This window comes from Lagenorhynchus albirostris, chromosome 13 (genome assembly GCF_949774975.1).
Source record: "Lagenorhynchus albirostris chromosome 13, mLagAlb1.1, whole genome shotgun sequence".
Taxonomy (NCBI): Eukaryota; Metazoa; Chordata; class Mammalia; order Artiodactyla; family Delphinidae; genus Lagenorhynchus; species Lagenorhynchus albirostris.
Window position 1 is genome coordinate 49,688,780 of NC_083107.1, and position 20,284 is coordinate 49,709,063.

General features: G+C 44.7%; 1 protein-coding gene across 1 annotated transcript in view; it reads left to right on the forward strand.

The window, feature by feature from the left end:
* LHCGR (luteinizing hormone/choriogonadotropin receptor) overlaps window positions 1-20,284 on the forward strand; it is a 61,563-nt gene that overhangs the window by 29,720 nt on the left and 11,559 nt on the right. Inside the window, exons 7-10 of the mRNA XM_060169023.1 lie at window positions 7,171-7,239; window positions 12,320-12,394; window positions 16,087-16,272; window positions 19,557-19,637. Coding sequence (XP_060025006.1) covers window positions 7,171-7,239; window positions 12,320-12,394; window positions 16,087-16,272; window positions 19,557-19,637 — 411 coding nt within the window. The remainder of the gene's footprint in view (window positions 1-7,170; window positions 7,240-12,319; window positions 12,395-16,086; window positions 16,273-19,556; window positions 19,638-20,284) is intronic.

A 20,284-nucleotide genomic window follows, 5' to 3' on the forward strand; every position in this document is an offset into this window, starting at 1 on the left:
ATTAAATCCCCTCAGGAGGCTACCTTGAAATGTTCCCCCCTGAATGCGCAGGGTCTGGCTGCACCACCTTTCAAATATTCTAGATGACTTATCACACCAGTCTCAAAAAGGAGTCAACCTTGATTCATGTCTGAACTCCACACAGAGAAGGAAAGATCACAGCAATTAATTCTCTAAGACCCTTCGGAGAAGGGTGACCTGGCAAAGGAAGACAAGACTCCGAGCTACACCTGTGACGAGCCGCAGTGGAGAGGCTATTGGGCGCTGAAGGAGAAAGCCTGGCTTCCAGTCCTGGCTCTGAGTCTAACCAGCCTTAGTCGAGTCACACCACGGCAACAGGCCTCTGCCTCTGTCTCTCCAGTGGGATTATTAATACCTCCTTGTGCAAATTCAATTACATTGTGTCAGCTACACTGTGCCACCACTTAAAAGCTCATATTCAGGAAGCCAGTTATTTCAGACCATCATGAAAACATCGTGTGTCATCGTCTCTTTATAAACATTTTTTATTTTGAAAATTTTAACCGACAAATGGAAACCATTTGTCTTTCCACTGACAAGTGGAAAGAACTGCACGATGAGTAGCCCTGTACACCTTACCGAGTTTCACCTACTATTAACAGCTTACCACACCCACTCCATCTCTAGATAGCTAAGTACATACAACACATTTCCCTCTTGCCAAACCATCCAGAAGAAGTCTATAGGCATCATGACACTTCCTACCTAAATTCTTCAGCATGTATCTCCTTAAACAGAAACATTCTACATTACAACACCGTTACACCTAAGAAAATCAGCATGGATTTAATGACATCATCCAACCTACAGTCTATATTCAAATGAAAATGTCTTTTATAGATGTTTTTAAAGTCAGAATTCAAAGTTTATACACTGCATTTTTACTGTTATGCGCCTTTGTCCTCCCAACCTTACCTCCCATCCCCCCCTTCCTGAGAACTGCGCCCCTGCCTTCCTCTGTTCTGTATGACACTAATTCCTTTGAGGGCCCAGGCCAGTTGTCTGGACTCATCTGACTGCATTGTCCTGATTAGATTCAGGTCAACATTTCTGCAAGAATACTGCAAAGGGGAGGTTATACGTCTCCCACTGCATCAAACCAGGAGGCCCATTGTGTCATGTTGTGCCACTCCTTGGCCATCTGGTTAAGGTGGTGATTGCCAGACCTCTTCATTGTAAGGGCACATTTTTCCCTTTGTCATAAATAAGTAAACTATTGTGGGATACTCTGAGTTCATGTGACTATCGAGTTGGCCAACAGCCTTTCACCCAATGGTTTCAGCATCTGTTCATTATTGAGTTATTATATAGAGAGCTACAAAATGATAGTTTTAAACTTATCACTCCTCTACATTTACCAGCCAGCCCTCTTCTGTATAAAAGAGGTTTGCTTCTTTTTCCTTTTCCTCTCTTTCTCTCTTGCTCTCTCTTTTTTTCTAAATTCTTTATTGGAGTATAATTGCTTTACAACGGTGTGTTAGTTTCTGCTTTATAACAAAGTGAATCAGCTATACATATACATATATCCCCATATCCCCTCCCTCTTGTGTCTCCCTCCCACCCTCCCTATCCCACCCCTCTAGGTGGTCACAAAGCACTGAGCTGATCTCCCTGTGCTATGCGGCTGCTTCCCACTAGCTATCTATTTAATATTTGGTAGTATATATAAGTCCATGCCACTCTCTCACTTCGTCCCAGCTTACCCTTCCCCCTCCCCGTGTCCTCAAATCCATTCTCTACGTCTGTGTCTTTATTCCTGTCCTGCCCCTAGGTTCTTCATAACCCTTTTTTTTTTTAAGCCTCCATATATATGTGTTAGCATATGGTATTTGTTTTTCTCTTTCTGACTTACTTCACTCTGTATGACAGACTCTAGGTCCATCCACCTCACTGCAAATAACTCAATTTCTTTTCTTTTTATGGCTGAGTAATATTCCATTGTATATATGTGCCACATCTTCTTTATCCATTCATCTGTCTATGGACACTTAGGTTGCTTCCATGTCTTGGCTATTGTAAATAGTGCGGCAATGAACATTGTGGTAACTGACTCTTTTTGAATTATGGTTTTCTCAGGGTATATGCCCAGTAGTGGGATTGCTGGGTTGTATGGTAGTTCTATTATTAGTTTTTTAAGGAACCTCCATACTGTTCTCCATAGTGTCTTGCTCTCTTTTTAAGCATCACTATGAAACAGGGATTTTTCTAAAACTTTATTCAATATATTATACTGCATTGCTGTCATCATGATTTTAGATACCTGTCACCTTTTTATTGTTGCATGTGGTAGGTTGACATGAACTTGGCTGTGGTGGAGGGAAACAGAAAAAAACTCAGTACTGCTGAAAAGCAAGAGGCATGCTCATATCAGAGAGAGGAATCCCTTGCTATAGAGACTGTGAGCCCCACAGAAATGGGGGAATTCTGATGAACATCCAAAAGTAGGGTCATGGCAGCATATAGTAGTGACCAGAGACAGTTACCCATACAATGACTGCCAGGGTATCCACTAGAGAAGTGTCTTCATACATGAGGAATCATTCAGATATAAAAGGACTTCAGCAAAGTACTGCATGAAGAAAGCGGTGATGGATAGGATAGGATCCCTCTGCTTTAGGATGGTGTTTATATAGTCATTTGATAAAAATTTGCTTATAGATACACTACCACGAGGCATATTTTCTAAACTAGTATGCTTTCCCCTTCAGTAACAAATATTCCTAATTCTGCAAGGTCTGACTCAAGTCTCAGCTCCACCATGCAGCCTCTCTGACTTCTCCAACCCAGGAGGACTTCTCCAAGACTTCTCATTTCTGTGTACCACACGTGCTCACAAGGAATGTCTACTGGCTTGTATTATTCTTTCATTACTTCATGTTTTCACCTATTGAGATTATGAGCCTCTCAAGGACATGGATCTTATATGTCTTCTGTGTCCTCAGCAAAGACATGGGAAGACCCCAGATCCTAAGGCGTGAGGTACCTCCCCATTCAATGGGGTCACTTTGTGAGACCCCAAGGATCTGTAAACCTAAATTAGGCTTTCTTCTTTGAAATCATCCAAAAACTAGGTGGCTACATGATCAAGTGGGAACTATGGCAGAATGTCTAAGACTGCTAATATAACCTCAGAAACGCTTTTAAAGCCCCAGGAATATCTGGAGTTTGCTACAAGGCAGTATTCAGAATTAGAGTGTCATCTGTGATTGAGTTCTAAAGCCCGAATCTTATTTTGAATAAAAAGGTGCTATTCTCTCTGTCTGAGTCAGAATTTCTGACACTTGAATAGAGAATGTAGACACTGCTTTAAAGTAAGGTGCAGCTATTATAATGGAGGAGAGAGAAAAATTCATTTCTATGCCTGTGACAGCATCCTCAAAGCAAAGGAAGCCCTCCTCATTTAATTCTGACACCACGATGTTTTAGAAAAAAGCTATGTGAAGTGACTCTCCAGATGTTTTGAAGGGCATTGAAAGCATTGTGCAGCCCTGACAGCATGAGGTTTCCCACTCACATCTGTAATTTCTCCAAAGTAAGGAAGCCGCTCTTTTCATCAAAACAAGGCAGCACATTCTATTGTCTGCAAATGTTAAGAACAGAGCCAAAGAGCAGTGGCTGAAAAGGAGATGGTTGGTGAGCCATTTTCTTTGGAAAGTTGAAAGAAGCAGAACCCAGGCTATAAAAAAAAAATTTTTTTTAAGACATAAAAAATGTCCAGATACAGAAATGTCCATGGTGCCAGCACTGACCAAAGGTGGTTGAGGGCCCCCGGAGAATGCACGCGTTCGGGGCAGCCCAGACCACTGAACTGACCTGCTCTACCCGGGGGCAGAAAGGCCCCTACCTCAACAGAGGAGAATGACAGTTCAGTTAGACACGTCACTGTATTTCATGACACGCTGTCCAGAGCATGGAAGGGGAGATCTTCCTCTCTGTTCTGACCAGACAGCTGGAAGCCACTGTTAAGTATAAGAAGAAGAAGAATCATAGGAGCAACACATGAAGCATTTACTTTGTTCCAGAACCTATTTCTAAGTACTCAGTGTATGTTTACTGTTTTAATCCTCACAACAGCCTTTTGAGGTCAAGACTATTATTATCATCTCTGTCTTCAGATTACCAAATTGAGACACAGATAGGTTAAGTAAACTGCCCAAAGTAACTCAGTTCGTAGGTAGTAGAGCTGGGATCCAAGCCCAGGCAGTTGGGTTCAGGGCTTGCAGACTTAACTGCGAGGCTGCACTTAGAGCAATGGCATTGGAAGCCCCACCAAAAAAGCCAAGCCTAAAATCCTAATATGTATCAAAAGTAGGATCAGGGTATCACACACCAGTGATGAGGAACTGGCATCCAGACAAGTGCTGGCAGCTTTGCTTTGCTGAAAGCACAGTAGGGGCTCGTTTTTCTACACATGTAGTTCCACCACTAAGAAGGTAGAGAAAGCAGTAAGGGGACCAGAGTCTGGACTCAATTCTGTCCAGCAGACCATCTGATTTGCGCTATGGAAATAATGAGAGCTGCACCATCCTAGGATATACCCTAAGGCAAGGTCCCAAAGTGGCACGCCCGAAGCTCACTGGGAGAGCTTGTTATAAAAGTGCACTTTCCTGGACACCACGGCCAGGTTCTGATTCCGTAGGTCTGCAGTGCACCTGGTCAGTAGGTCTGCATCTGCATTTGTGGCCAGCAGTTCCAGATGATTCCTATTCAGTGGATGGAGGAGAATGATTTGACAGACACTGGCCTAGACTCTAAGAAATCCAGTTTCAAAGGAGTCCAGAGAAAAGACAGGTATGATTTCTTCATCTAAAAGAGATTACTGCAAAGGAATTCAATCCCCAAAATGACAAGAGACTGCGAAAGGACAATATTCTAAGTGTAAAATTAAAAGAGAATTCTAGTGGGATTGTGTGAAAGTTGTGTGTAATGCCACAAGACAACAGAGATAAACCAAATACCAATCTCCTCGGATTCTACAATATAGACAGGGACAGAAAACTATTGAAAAATGGCATCCAATAATCCATTACACAATATAGTGAGGAGCTCGTGTGTGAAGCTGTAAACTCAGAAGAATTCCAGAAGGAAGCCCATGGGAGCAGGGAAAGCCAGACAAGGCTCTTCCTCCCGTGGAAGGGCAAGGCCACCGCTCCCCCCAGCCTGTTGACTGAACTCGTGTTAGGTAGCAAGCATTATGAGAGATCTGGGGGTTTAACAAAACGAATTAACTATGCTCCCCTGCTCTCTTTGAACTCAATTATTTTGTAGTCTCTATATTCTCTGAATTTCAGTGTTCAAGTGTCAAGCTTCAACACTGAGTCCCAACTATACTTATATATATGCTGGTTTGTCTCAGGTGTGTTGATGGAAAGAGACGCCCCCCCCACCCAAACACACACACACACACACACACACACACACACACAAACACACACTATAGACATACATATTACGCACATCCACTACACACATACACATACAATGAAATTAAATCGCACGCTTGTTTCATTTAACAAAGGCTAGAGAAACCCTGTGGACAGCAGCCACCTGGAGGAGTAGGTGGAGACTGTGTCTAAACTGTTTCTCATGTCGCCCCCAACCTGTCCCTGACATGGGCGTGCAGCTGCCCTGTAAAGGGAAGCTAGCACCTGGCCAGATGCGGCGGCTCAATTTTATATCACACCACAGCCCTTTCTCACTTGAGTCTCATAGCATTGTTCATAAAGAACTTACACAAATATTTCTATTTGAGACTGTGGCTTTCAAACTTGCTTGGCCATGGTTTACAGTGAGAAATTCATCTTATATATAACCATTTGTTCATCCAATTCATTTAACATATATTTACTGTAATCCTCCCAGGCGCCAGGCACTGTCCTACATGCAGGGGATTCTGCAGTGAACAGAACAGATTGAATCCTTGCTCTCATAAAGGTTACATTCTTCCGGGGAGGCAGACAGTAATATAATCGTGGGTCAGATGCTAATAAAGCAAATCAGAGAAGGGAGACAGAGAATGCTGGAATGCTGGGGGCGCAGCTTAAATAGGGTGGCCAGGAAAGCCCACGCCGAGAACATGACATCAAACATAGCTCTACAGGAGGAGGAAGAGGGGCCGTGTGGCTGTCTCAGGGAAGACGAGTCAAATCAACCAGCAAAACGGATGTGCTGGAGGTAGCCCCAGTCACAGTGTGTTCTGGTCTCATTTCCACCTATTGTGAACTTCAGACAAGTCACTTTCTTCTCTGAGCCTCTTTCCTTCTCTGTCAAATGAAGGGTTGCCGCTTGCTCCTCTCCAAGCTCTTTTCTGCTTCTAACGTTTCCCAGCATCTGTGTTCTAAGGAGTCTCCTATGTCTTGTTCTGGGCAGACTTATACGTATAGATGTATACATATACTTACATGTACATAACATTCAAAAATGGTGGAACAAAACTTCAGAAAGAGTACTACCCCGATTACATGCAACATACTCTAACATTTTCCATTTTGATCCATTCTGTTCTATTTCATTTTTCTTAAGGCTGATTGTACCCAACTAAATTGATTTCACTATCCACTAATGGGTCTTCAAGAACTGTTTACAGACATTGAAATCTTGGTTGTGGAACAAAATGTGGCATCAGCAAAACCACAGGCTCATCCAAGAAAAAGAAACGCTCGCTCAGTACTGGAGCCTTCTTCTGCCCTCAGCTTTCGGCGGCCCGGAAAGCCCATATGCCCAGATTGGCCTGCAGAGCCAGACACAAGACTGGAGTGTTAGACAGCTCTAGCCTCACATTCCAGTTCTGCCACTGTTTTCTCTGACCGTAAGCAAGCTACACAACAACATGAAGGCTTAGGTTTCTGACCAGAGCAATGGAAGTGACGATGAGGATGAAATCATAAATACGTAGAATGGTTGATCAATACCTGGCACTTAATAAACACTTAACAAGTTAGTGGTGGTGCTGGTGGTAGAGGTGGAAGCCAGCTAGAGCAAGAACACAGTCTCATCTCAGCAGGCCCCGAGGATCTAAGATGTTAGAGAGACAGAGCTACATATTGTAAATGCCAGTAATTATCCTAGTAATAAATGTCACAGAAGGAAGAATGTGTGATTCCAAACTGTGTTTCTTTTGCTCCTAAAACCTCTCTCCTCCCTCCTTAGAAAACTATATGGAAATGGATTTGAAGAAATACAAAGTCATGCATTCAATGGGACAACGCTGATTTCCCTGTAAGTATGTGCTTATTTCCCCAGCTCATGAATAAAAATGAAATATTACTCTGGCTACCACATCACATTCAATCTTCAGCAACTAACTCAGGACAAAAATAAACTTTCAAGTGGCTGGTCCTCAGTGTGGTACGCATGTTACTAGGCAACTGGCTGGCTGGAAACCGCAGAGCACCCTGATATCGAAGATAGATGCAGCCTGCATACACTGAAGTTGACAGTTTGCTGAAATATTCAACACCCTACTCTAGGCTCCCCCACCTCACAGCCTCCCTCTCTAGTCCCCTCGCTCGGGTCGATGGTGTGTTAGAGGCAGCGTGATTTCAGTGAAGAAATTCTTCCTCCCGGCCCCACTGCAGAGAAATCGGATAATGCCATTTACCAGCCGATTCAGCCACAACAGGCCCACACAGAAGCCCATCTCCTTACTGCTGCGGGCTGGGTGGGGGGGGGGACGCGGGGGGGAGTAAGGAGTTCACATTCCACAAGGTGAGGGAGCCCTGCGTTTTCACCACATCCGACCCCAGTCCCCAGTGTTAACAGCCTTCAACTTTAGAGAAGCATCCCTACTGCTCCCTTCACTGTTCTCAACCTTTCTTTCTATGGCTCCTTTCCTAAAAGAGGGGCTCGTTCACAAAGCTCGCAGGGCCAGGGTGGAGGCTGCTTGGACCATGACAGGTACCGGGTAAGGTGACAAACAGCATACACTTGTGTACAGTAAAACCTAACGGCACATGAAAGGCTCAACTAAAGCCAAAGTTAAGGAAAACACACAAATGAAAAGGCTTTTAATAATAAATAAGCCATATGTATAAACCATGGTCTACACCAGTGCTTCTCAAATAACACACATAAGAACCACATGGAGACTGCTAAAACACAGGTTCCTGAGCCCCACTCCCAGACATTTTAATTCAGTGGCTCTAGGGTAGGGCCCGAGAATTTGAAATTTTAACAAACTCCCAGGAGATGCTGATGCCGCCGGTCTGAAGTTAAGTAGCCTGTCTACACAATATACTATTTATTTTTACTACAAATAGTAACCAAAGACCCTATTATATGGATACCATGTTATATAGCTTGGTGGAGAAGAGAATGGATCTAACAGTCACTAACTGGGACTCAAACTCCAATCCCATTGTTTATCACCTTGACCCTGAGCAAGTTACTCAACCAATCTAAACCACAGTGTCTTCATCCATAAAATGGAGCTGCTGACAGGCTTGTTTTGAGGATACCGCCACCAAAATGCAAAGGTCTGTTTTGCATCCTCAGTACTTAGCACGGTGCCTGGCATAGAGTACGTGCTCATTTATTATTTGTTACATTATACAGTTAATTGTGAATGAATGATAATTAAATAAGATTGTATTTTTATGCAGTTAGCACAGGTCTGGTACATACTAAGTGCTCAAGGAATGGTAGCTTTTTAAACAGTTGTCCTTCCTACCATGGAGTGGATTTTCCCTCATTTTCTTGTTGATTTGAATTCAACGCAGGGTTCACTCTGGCCAATCGAATCTGTTTCTGCCAAATTAAAATCAGAGGCTTATCCTCTCCTGGCACAGTCCTCTCAGATGCCTCATTCTGTTACTCACTCAAAGTGTTTGCCAAGCATCAGCTGTGTCTGAAGGAACGTGCTATATTTTGAGGGGAAATGAAGATGCAGAAGCCCTGGTGTTTGCCCTGCAGGAGCTTACAGCCTAGGAAGAAACATCTCCAAATGGTATATAAACTGTACACTACGTAGTTACTAAAACAGAAGGCAAAATATGGTGCCTGGCCTGAGAGAGGTGAAGTCCTCTGAGATTTCAAAGGCAGAAGAGAAGGAAATTAGAGAAAGCCTCATGAGAGATGTAGATTTTGAGCTGAGCCTAACTTGGACAGGCAAAGATGGAAGGAAAATGCACTCCGGTCAGAGGACAAGAAGAACAGCCCAGAGGAGGATGCATGGGATGTGCTCAAAGACCAGAAAACGGTACCTTTTAGAAAGTCCTAGATGTGCGTTAGAGACAAAGCAGGAAGGGCCTCAGATGCTAGAGTAAACAATTTGGACTCTCTTCTGTAGAGAATAAGCCGTTTAAAGTCCTGGGATAGGAAGTGTGAGAGGGGTGCTTAAAGAAGGTTGGCTCACAGGTTAGCAGGGAGGACAGAGGGCTGGAAGCGGCAGGCCAGGGCTAGGGACACAGAAGTCAGAATTACCTGAGGAGAGGGGATGGGTGAAGTTCTTTGTGGCTGAGGTCACCTGCACAAGGAGGAAAAGTAAGAGGACTGAATATAAAATTGGGGGGAAACAAGAGATAAGGAAAAGAAGCCAGAGCAAAAGCAGAGGTGAGAGGCTACTCAGCAGAGTACATCTTTGGGAGGTCAGGGAAAGCAGAGCGTAAGGTGGGAGGTCCTTGGTCAGCAGTGTCTCAACGGCTTTAGAGGCGCCAGAACAGGTGTGGACTTAGAAAAGTCCCGAAGTCCCATTAGTATGTATTCCCCATACCTCACTGTCGCCAGAAAGAGGAAGCCGAGAACACAAATCAGTTTGCCAAGAACACAAGTTAATTCCATTCATTTATTCATTCAACACACCCTTATTAAGCATCACCAATACATTAGTCACTACGTTAAGTGCTGTGTCTACAATGGTACAGTGGAAACAGTCCCTGCCCTAATGAAGTTTCTGTACTAGCAGAAGAGACAGGGAAAAGGCAAGTAAATAAATGAAATTATTGCAGGTAGTGATACATACTGTGAAGGAAATAACCTATCCCTGAGATCTGAGAGAGTACCAGGGGCAGACTGACTCTAGGTTAGGTGCTCAGGGACAGCCTCACCAAGGGTATGATATTTAGACTGAGCCTAAAGGATGACAAGGAGTCCGCACTGGCAATCATCAGACAAAGCGCATTACAGAAAGAGGGAGCAGCATGTGCAAAGGTCCTGAGGTGGGCAAGAAAAGAAGTTGATAAACTCCAAGAATTGAGAGGAGGCCAATGCGGCTTAAGGGTCATCGGCAAAGGGAACACTGGATGAGATTAAGCTGGAGATGCAGCAGGAGCAAGTCATCAGGACTGAGGGGCCGTGAGAAGGAGTCTGAATTCTCTTCCAAGAGCGAGCAGACCCATTGAAGGGTTGAGCAGGGCAGAGGGAGTAGTTTTCAAAACCATCAAGCAAAAGTTTCAAACTATGGGCATGTCCAGCCCCATTTCTGACACCTTCCTCATATAAAGACCTGTCCAAAGTTGTTCAGAACAATGACACCACAGCCCTACAAAGTTCTCAATATGTTACTTACTAAGACAGGGTGGAGAGGAGCAGCTTCAGAAGGTTACCCTCAGACACCTCCAGGGGTCCGAGAGCCCAGCCCTACCATTCCCGGAGCACCCCCATCAAGGAAGCCTTGGCTGGAGTTTGGGAGGTCTCCCACTGTACTTCAAAAGGTCATCCTTCCTATCCTTCTCACACCTAGAAGGCCATGCCACTCGGGAGAGTTCCCAAAAGCGACCCCCCAGGAAACTGTGGTAGATAACTTTTGGATTTATTTTTGACCAAGTTACATAATACAGAGTTATCATTATACAAAAAGATCTGAGTTTTAATAAAACATGAGAAATGCTGTCCTGAAATTTGAACAATTAATTTGACCTGGCTGACATGAGGATTATTTGCTCACAGAGCCCGGTTTCAATGATTTATGACCATAACTGAACATAATTAAAACAAATCAAATCAGGAAGAAGAGCCATGGAGGTTTGGGAAGGAATTTTTCTCTTGATTTACATTTTAAACAGCAATTGACTCTGACAACCTCATCTCCTTGAAAATGGAAATACACCCAGGGGATGGGACGACGTGAGACTGACGGGTGCATCGTGATGAAAGAGCCGAGGCTTTCCGAGGAAAACGCTTAGTAGAAGCATGTGGAAGGCAGCCACCGAGGGAGTGAGATGCAGGGCTTTTACAGTTTTTAAATGGCAGAGGTGATGTGGAGACTTGCAGAAAGACGATGAAGAAGATATAAAGCTATGAGATGAACCAGGTAATTACTGAGGATCCTGCAAGGGAGGGGGCAGCGGGTGTTGGCGTATTTGTTTTGCCACTGTAACAGTGGTGCAGAAGAATCATGTCCTATGCTCAAAATCATCACGCCAGCAATGGATGTACACCGTGCCCACTGTCCAGCGTTTTCCAGAATGCTCTTTGAGACGCCACCCTTCTCTTGTAGGAAGAAAGCAATCAAAAGTAAGCTGACAAGTCTGGGCCCAGGGACTCCTCTCCCGGCTTCCTTGTCCACCCAGAGAGGGACCTGTCCTTGGAGACACCAGCGTCAGGGCCCAGACGGGAGCTGCTCAGCGGGGCTAGGCTCGGCTGGTCCTGAGCAGTTCACTCCGAGCTGTCCTGAGCTTAGGGAACAGAAGCCCTCAGGTCGTTACTCCCATTGCAGATTTTGGCTTCCTGAACAGCAGTGGCCTTCAACCCTTTTGTTTCTACAATACACACACCTGGCAACGATCAAGCACAGGGCACAGACCCGTGGGGCACCCGGGGTAGGGGGAATTTCCTATACAGGCTGTCCTTCCTCCCCTTTCTAACCCGCTGAGAAATGCACAGCTGAAAGAAAGAGTCCAATTAACATGATGAAAGGGGCTAGCTTTGAATGGACCCCACTTTTCTTTTAAGTAAAGAATTTGCAAACTTCAGTCTGTTACTATGAACAAACATTGAGCCCTCCAAGGTCATGACGGCCTGATGCAGAGTGGGCTGCACTTCCACCCTTCAGCCTTGAACACGGGAGCAGCATTTTCTTCACAACTCCAGGACAGAGGTAGGGAGTACTTTAAGTTGTAGGACAAAGGGTTCCACTGAGTGAGGGGAAAATCGCAGAGGAAAGGCGGAGCCAAGCACACCAGCGATTTCACAATTTCTCCCAGGACAAGAACGTCTTTTTCTCATTTTACCTACAGCCCCGCCTTGTCCCCTCGACCCCTGAGCACCATGCCCACAGGCTGCTCTCACCGTGCATGCGCACAGCTATGACTGTTTACACATGAGCTGCAAACTCCACTGAGGACACTGTCCTTCCCCACAGGGAGCTAAAGGAAAACGCGCACCTGGAGAAGATACACAATGGCGCCTTCCGGGGGGCCACCGGGCCTAGCATCTTGTGAGTACAGTACTGCTGCCCCCCCCTCCCCACCCGCTGCAGCCCAGCAGGCCCGCTCAGGGAGTCCAGCCACATGGTTCCCAGCCTGCTTTGCGGGGAACCAGTCTCTGCACGTGCAAGGGTTACCGTAACAAAGCACCACCAACTTGGGAGTTGAAACCATAGGAATGTCTTGTCTTGCAGTTCTAGAGGCTAGAAGTCTGAAATGAGGGTATGGGCAGGGCTGGCTCCTCCTGAGGGCTGCAAGGGCAGGACCTGTTCCAGGCCTGTAGTTCCTCCTGGTGGTGGCAGCATAAGTCCCGTCTTCACAGGGTGCTCTGTGTGTCTGTCTGTCTGTCTGTCTCCAAATTTCCCTCTTTTTGTAAGGATACCAGTCATACTGGATTAGGGTCCATCCTAACGATCTCATTTTAACTTGATCACCTCTGTAAAGACCCTATTTCCAATTCAGGTCACATTCTGCAGTACTGGGGGTTAGGACTTCAACATGTGAATTTGGTGGAGACACGGTTCAACCAACATCAAACACGGAGGGCCTCCTAATGTGCTGGCAGGGGGGCGTGGTGTCCCCTGGCATCCCCTCGTGGGAATTAAGGCTGTGTGAGCTGCTATGCGTCAGGCTCCCTCAGGATGCAAGGAGCAGAGGCAAATGCCCTCAGTTAATGGGAGCTGAGCATAAGGACACAGGGGAAAATGAAGAGGAGCAGGAAACTGAACCATTAGTCTCCCGACAAGGCCTTAGGAAGCCGGAAACATCCTGTAGGAAACAACTGCAGCTGCGGTCAGGCTTCAGGGAGCAATGCAACAGGCCTCCAGAAACTCTGCAGCAGTGACGGCAGTGGCCTCGTCACCTTCGCCACAGAGATGCCGGCCCATTAGTCCCTACCCCTGGCACGCTATCACTCGTGCCTTCAACAAGCGTGGGTGGAACACGTCCTGTTTACCAGGCACCAAGCTGCAGGGACAGCGGCCAGCTCCGGGACCTGCTCATAAAGAGATTAGAGCCATGGAGGGGAAAGAACAATAAACAGGCAAAGTGATAAACAGGCACGTGACTTTAAAATGAGAACAGTACTAGAAAGATAGTGAGCAGTGTAACCCAGTTCATTTGTTTGTTTATCCATTCATTCACTGATTTATCCAGTAACTGTAAGTCCACACTGTGTGCCGGGCACTGGATTAGACATCAGGGAAGCAGCAGAGAAGAAGAAAAGACAAACGTCTCTGCCTTCATAGAGTGGGAAAGACAGACAAGGATCAAATGAGTAAAGAAAATATGTAGTATTCCAGATGGCCATGGAGGAGAAAACTTCAGGTGGCTGGGCAAAAGGAGTTCTAGGGAGGGAGCTAGCATTTTAAGGAGGATGGTCAGTTAAGACTGTCCTGAACAAGTGTTATTTAAGCAAATACCTGAAAGAAGTGAGGGAGCAAGTTGTGTGGGTATCGGTAGGAAGAGCATTGCAGGTGCAGGGAACTAAGCAGGAGGCCAGTGTGGCAGAGTGAGCCAGGAGGAGGGGCCTAGAACAGGAGGACGAGAGGTGGCGAAAGCCAGGTTATGAGGCTTGTGGCTTTTATAAGGACTTTGCCTGTTCTCTGAGTGAGGTGAGGGGGCTTTAGGGTTTTGATCAGGGGGAGGAATGAACCGACCCAGGTATTCTTTATACCCTAGCTCCTGCCTGTATCCAGTCATGATTCTGTCTACTTTCTACAGCCCACCGAACTCTACTTCTTAGCTCCTGCCACTGTCATCTCCTGAGCATCTACTTCCTACCTCCTCTCTATCAACTCCCGACTCTGTCTACCGCCTACTTCTGCCACTATCAACTCCTGACTTCGTCTAGCTCCTAGCTCTTGCCACTATCAACTCCTGTCACTACCCATTCTGACTGTCTACTTATTTCCTGCAGCCGTCAACCCCTGATTCTCTCTACATCCTAATTCCCACCAGTAAAACTCCTGACCTTCTCCACTTCCTAACTTCTGCCATCATCCATCCTAACTCCTCTCTCTTCTCCACGCGACGTCATGATTTCTACTTACTCATGGCTTCCACCTCCTCGTGCTTCCTGCCTACTGTTTTTTCTGCTGTCTCTCAGCTTCTGCCATCCTACCCTAGGGGTCCCTGTCTGTTATGTCTCATATTCAAAGTACACCAGACTCAGAATCTTACACATTGCTTGAATACTCTCCAGTCTAGCACACCCTATAGGCAGAGTTCTTACAGCAAACTGGTCACCTACTTGGGCACTGAATAGCTAAGGAGAGTTGCCTTTGGTCAGGCACAAGAACGAGTGAGTATGATCATAAGACGCGCTGCATGACAGTTTTTGCTTGAAAACCTGCTTGGTCTGCCTGCTTAGAAATGACTGTGAGCCCGGTAGGCATCTACACTGACTTTTCCAGAACAGTGGGACCAGATCTAGGTCTCTTACTCTCCAAATAACTATTCTCATTATACCCTTAGGGTTTAAGTGATATCTAGAAGTGGTCCTTCCTTCCACACCCCCAAAATATTTCCCCCATGAGTCTCTCACTGAAACTGAAAATCAATCATCAGAGATTCACTCCTTTGTAATGAGACCTTGCCATTTCTAGAATCTTAATTTAAAATATTTTACCCCCACCAAAAAAAAAAAAAAAAATCACCAGGCCTGCAAAGAATCATGTGGTCAATCCCTAATACATCTAAGATAATAACTCTGTAAAGCAGAATGAGAACACTGGTTACGTAAATCAATAAGGACACAAAAGCAATGAGTCTGCAGCCCCCGAGGCAAATTCTGCCACCTTGATTATTCCACCAAGGGCCTACACTAGTCATCATGCCACGTTGTCAAGTTCATCTGTCCATCAATCCCCTACTGAGCCCCTCCCATGAGATGGGCACTAAGTATTGGGTCAGTTTGCTGCAGGGGGCTGTGCTCCTGGAAAACTTTCATGGCAGCAGCCACTTAGAAGATAGGCAGAATTTTTAAATTCCCACTGACTCTTCCTCCTCACACTTAATTTGTTTGGAGTTTTCTTGGGCATTGCCTCGAGTCTAGAAAAGCTGAGGCATTCAGGACCTTGTGTGAAAAACCCGAGCTTTCCACACGGTTTTGCTTGCATGGCCGAGCGTTTGCTTGCTTTGGACTGATGAACCCAGCTTGCCTTTAGAGAAGGTGGAGGGTGGCTAAGGCCACACAGTGGCTCTGAATAGCGTAACTAGCCTGTGCTTCATGAAAACCTACCCTGCAGAACTTGATCGATCAAAGACCGAGGCATCTGAAGCCCTAAATATTTCCCCCTGGAGTAAAGCACAAAAGCTGATGTCACTGCACGTGCCTGCTCTCTCTTAAAGCAAGTAGTTATTTCACTTCTGCTAAGTGGAGAGACGTAGAGGGAGGGAGAGAGGGGGAGAAAGGAAGCAGCAGAGGGGAGAGAGAGAATGCTAATGAATGTATGACAGGTACGAGGAGTCATACTCAGCCTTGAAAAGAATAATGGGGTGCCTATCAGAAAAGAGACCACGTAGCTTTTTTGAATTCAGATGTTAATGAGACTAACTGAAATGGAGAATGAGCGAGAAAGCGAGGTGGAGAAAAGATTCCTCAGAACCTAGAAGGATACTATTGTGGAGAGGAAGTTTCATTCTATGAATCATACATGTTAAATAAATCAATTCGTAAACCTTTCTCCCTTTTACTTTTCAGGGATATTTCTTCCACTAAACTGCAGGCCCTGCCCAGCTATGGGCTGGAGTCCATTCAGACGCTAATTGCCACATCATCCTATTCTCTAAAAAGACTGCCCTCAAGAGAAACACTTACCAACCTCCTGGACGCCACGCTGACCTACCCCAGCCACTGCTGTGCTTTTAGAAACGTGCCAACAAAAGAGTGAGTAAAAAAACAAACGGTAAAGCCTGCCAAGCTGTGGCAGAAACTCAGATTCGAAAATAGTCAGCGGGTCGATGGCCCCCTGCCCCTTCACTCCCTGCCTTCTAGACCAGCTCCATAGTCATGGGGTCATTTTCAGATAGACCAGAAGAAAATGAACTGTCCTATTTCCTCCTGAAAACTGACTCCAAACAGTCGATTCAGCCTGCAGCTAGAAGACCCTCACAGCTTATTCTTAGCTAATTCATAACTCTAGCCTTAAATCAGACTATAACTGCAGTTGCAAAATGGAGTACGAAACTGGTATCTCAAAGATCAACTAGCCCTAATCCTTATCAGAGAGCATCATTTCTGAAGAAGTGGAGGAAGTAGGCTCAGTAGGGTGATTTTTACCTAATGTCTTAATCCTTAGTTAAAAAAAAAAGAAAACACTATAGAAGGTTTCCAGTGTTTGGTTTTTTTCTTGTTTTTTCAAGCTATTTCTCTCCCAACAGAAGACTATCTTCCATTACAGAACAGATTCCTAGCCCCGTAAGGACTAGCTTAGTGTGGGGACAGAAAAGGCACAAGCTCCTGGCTGGTTTGCGATCAGTGAGGGACATCTTACTGATTCAACTAATTCACTTCAATCCAGAATGGAATGGCAGGGTATGAAGGATTTCATTCTTTCCTTAAAGCACTGTTCTCCGGACTTTTTTTCTTTCTCACTGAAATGCATACTAAGAAATACTTTTTTTACATTGCAACCCAGTAAACACGACACATGTAACTGAAATAAAACAAAGCACTACTTAACTGTTTTACATGTGATACACTGATATTCTCTTGTCTATTTTATTTCATGTTTTTTGCTTTTAACGCTAGTCTTGATTTACTTATTGTTTTCATGACCCACTAATGGGTCACAACTCACAGCTGGAAAAACGTCACCCTAAAAGGATATTATGCAGCCTAAGCAGGTATTCTCAATCAATTAATTAGATGAGGCACTAACAGAGGGACACTAGAATGCCACTGTCTTAGAATCAACCTATTTATAATTAATCAACCAGCACGTGTTATCATCATACACCTACTTTGTGCCTTGCGTAGGTAGGTGCAGTTCTACCTGAAGCTTTTGAGGTAACCAAGAAGACAGACCACTCACTGTACTCAGAGAGCTATGCACTATTAACTGAGCTTCAAAGAATATTAACTGAGTACTCGCGGTGTTCCAAACGCTACGCAAAAGTCTGAAGATACAAAGATGAGTAAGAGCTCATCCCAACCATCAGAGTCACAGGCAGCTGTTTGGGGACAACACACATGACAGCCAATATTTAGGTCCAATAAAGCAAATGTTATGATAGAGCTGAGAACAGAACAGAGTACTCTGGGAGAACAGAGGGAGAATTTCTAAATGGCAGCAGGGCTTATGGAAGGCTTCCTGAGGAAGTGACTTCTGCTGAGCCCTGAAGAACAGACAGGAGTTAGCCAGACACGTGTGGGGAAAAGCATACCAAGAAGATGGAATAGCTTGTGTGAAGGCACAAAAGCAAGAGACAGTGGGATGAAAGTCATTCAGAAAAACTAAAACAAGAAGACTTATGGTTACGTGGAGGAGGATGAGTGAGGAGAGGAGACCAGGGAGAAGCAGGCTATGATGGGCTCTGAGTACCAGGCCAAGTTGTTTAGAGGACGGGGAACCACTGAAGAATTCAAAACAGAATTACTCAGATTTGCTTTTGTAAAGTATCACTCTGGCAGCAAGGTGGAGGATGGGCTGGAAGTGAGCAAAGCTGGTGAGAGAACAACTAAAACAGAGGATACAGATGCCGGTTTATGATAAAGCTGATTCTGGTCACCTCCACTTTTGTGGCAAAGAGGTCACATCACTTCTGAAGTCACTGACATGTTAAAACTTTAGTTCAGGGGTTTTCTATTTCAGTAGATGAAAGAGACTACAACCTCCGGGTTTAAAAAAAAAAAAACAGCATTATGCAATTGTGGGCCAGTATCAAAGTGAGATGGGAATGCAGTCACACAGAGGCTGTCTTGATTGGAATTACAAGCTTCAACTGACTCCCTCTCTATCTCTAAAGCTAGAAACCTTGGATGTTAGTGAGGATGGAGAGCCTGAAGCTGGGTCAGTGGACTGTTTGTGCAAACTCTGGGTCACCCCTCTGCCCTGCAGCTGCTGTGTGGATAACGCACACAGCTGCCTAGGCAGATGGCCCCCAAACTCTCCTTGGTATCTATGATTAAAATTTCAAAAAAGATACAGTACACAGAACCCAGTGCTATTATCTGAAGGCCAAGAACAACCACATTTCCTGTTAACTGTAGATTGGTTCACACAGAGTGTCTCTAAGTATCAGCTACAGAGCCAGCATCAAACACACACACGATCTCTCCCTCTCGCTCCCTCTCTCTATCTCTCATGCAAAATAACAAGCTGACTGATTTTTGAAAGTGAGTCCAGAAGCTCAGATAGTTCTTATATATTCTCCACCTTCCTGCTTTTACACAAAGGCATTCCTGCAAGGAACTGTCTTGTTAATACTGGAGAAGAATAATACGTAGAAATATGCATTCTGGATTGCCTCATTTCTCCTTCCTCCTCAGGAAAGGTTGAGGTTCGCACAGCCCGAGCTCCCTCCCGCTATTTCTTCACCCAGTTTTCCTTTGTGCCTCCCTTTGGTTTCATCTTAGGAATGATATATAAGTACAGCCTTCCTTTAATTTCTTGACATTTGCCCCTTTCCATAAGCTAAATTTCTTAGAGGGAAACATGAATGAATAGGGAGCAACCACATTACATTTCTGCACATAATCCAAAAAAGCAGAAAATTCACACCATAATGTCAGGTCCAGAATCTTCAAATCTTTACAAAAGAGATTCCCAGTTATAATTCAAAGCCATGAATTCTGAATGGTTATTTGTTCATCGAGGCCAGTGGTGAGGAGAGCAGTGAGGAGCAAACCTTAATACACCACGAAGATAGCTTTAAATGAGCATTGCAAAATCCATGATTCAATGTGATACATTTAAGTTTTTTTCATCTCTAGAGCCCACACAAAAAACTTAGCATTCAAAAGCATCTTATCTAAGCTGGAAGCATGCTAATGATAATTCAGAAGCCTTTACTCTCTCCCAGGAAGCGTTTCAGATAGGACAATGGTGCAGAACACGAGGCTGCTGTAATAGGTAGAGAATTTGGATGAACAAAGCATAAATAGACATGATCAGGTTTAGTTTAAAAACCAAAAGCTCAAATGTGGTTGTTTGTTTTTACCTCTTTCAGGCAGAATTTTTCATTTTCCATTTTTAAAAACTTTTCCAAACAATGTGAAAGCACAGCAAGGAGACCAAATAATGAAACACTGTAAGTATTTGCATGCAAAGAAACTCGGGAAGCCATGTCTCATTCTGCGTGCATCTTATTATTATCAGTGCCAAAGATTTCTTTTTTATATATAACATCTTTATTGGGGTATAATTGCTTTACAATGGTATGTTAGTTTCTGCTGTATAACAAAGTGAATCAGCTATATGTATACATATATCTCCATATCCTCTCCCTCTTACATCTCCCTCCCACCCTCCCTATCCCACCCTTCTAGGTGGTCACAAAACACCGAGCTGATCTCTCTGTGCTACGTGACTGCTTCCCACTAGCTATCTATTTTACATTTGGTAGTGTATATATGTCCATGCCACTCTCTCACTTCGACCCAGCTTACCCTTCCCCCTCCCCGTGTCCTCAAGTCCATTCTCTACCTCTGTGTCTCTATTCCTGTCCTGCCCCTATGCTCTTCAGAACCTTTTTTTTTTAGATTCCATATATATGTGTTAGCATACGGTATTCGTTTTTCTCTTTCCAACTTACTTCACTCCGTATGACAGTCTCTAGGTCCATCCACCTCACTACAAATAACTCAGTTTCATTTCCCTTTCTGGCGGAGTAATATTCCAGTGTACATAAGTGCCACATCTTCTTTATCCATTCATCTGTCGATGGACACTTAGGGT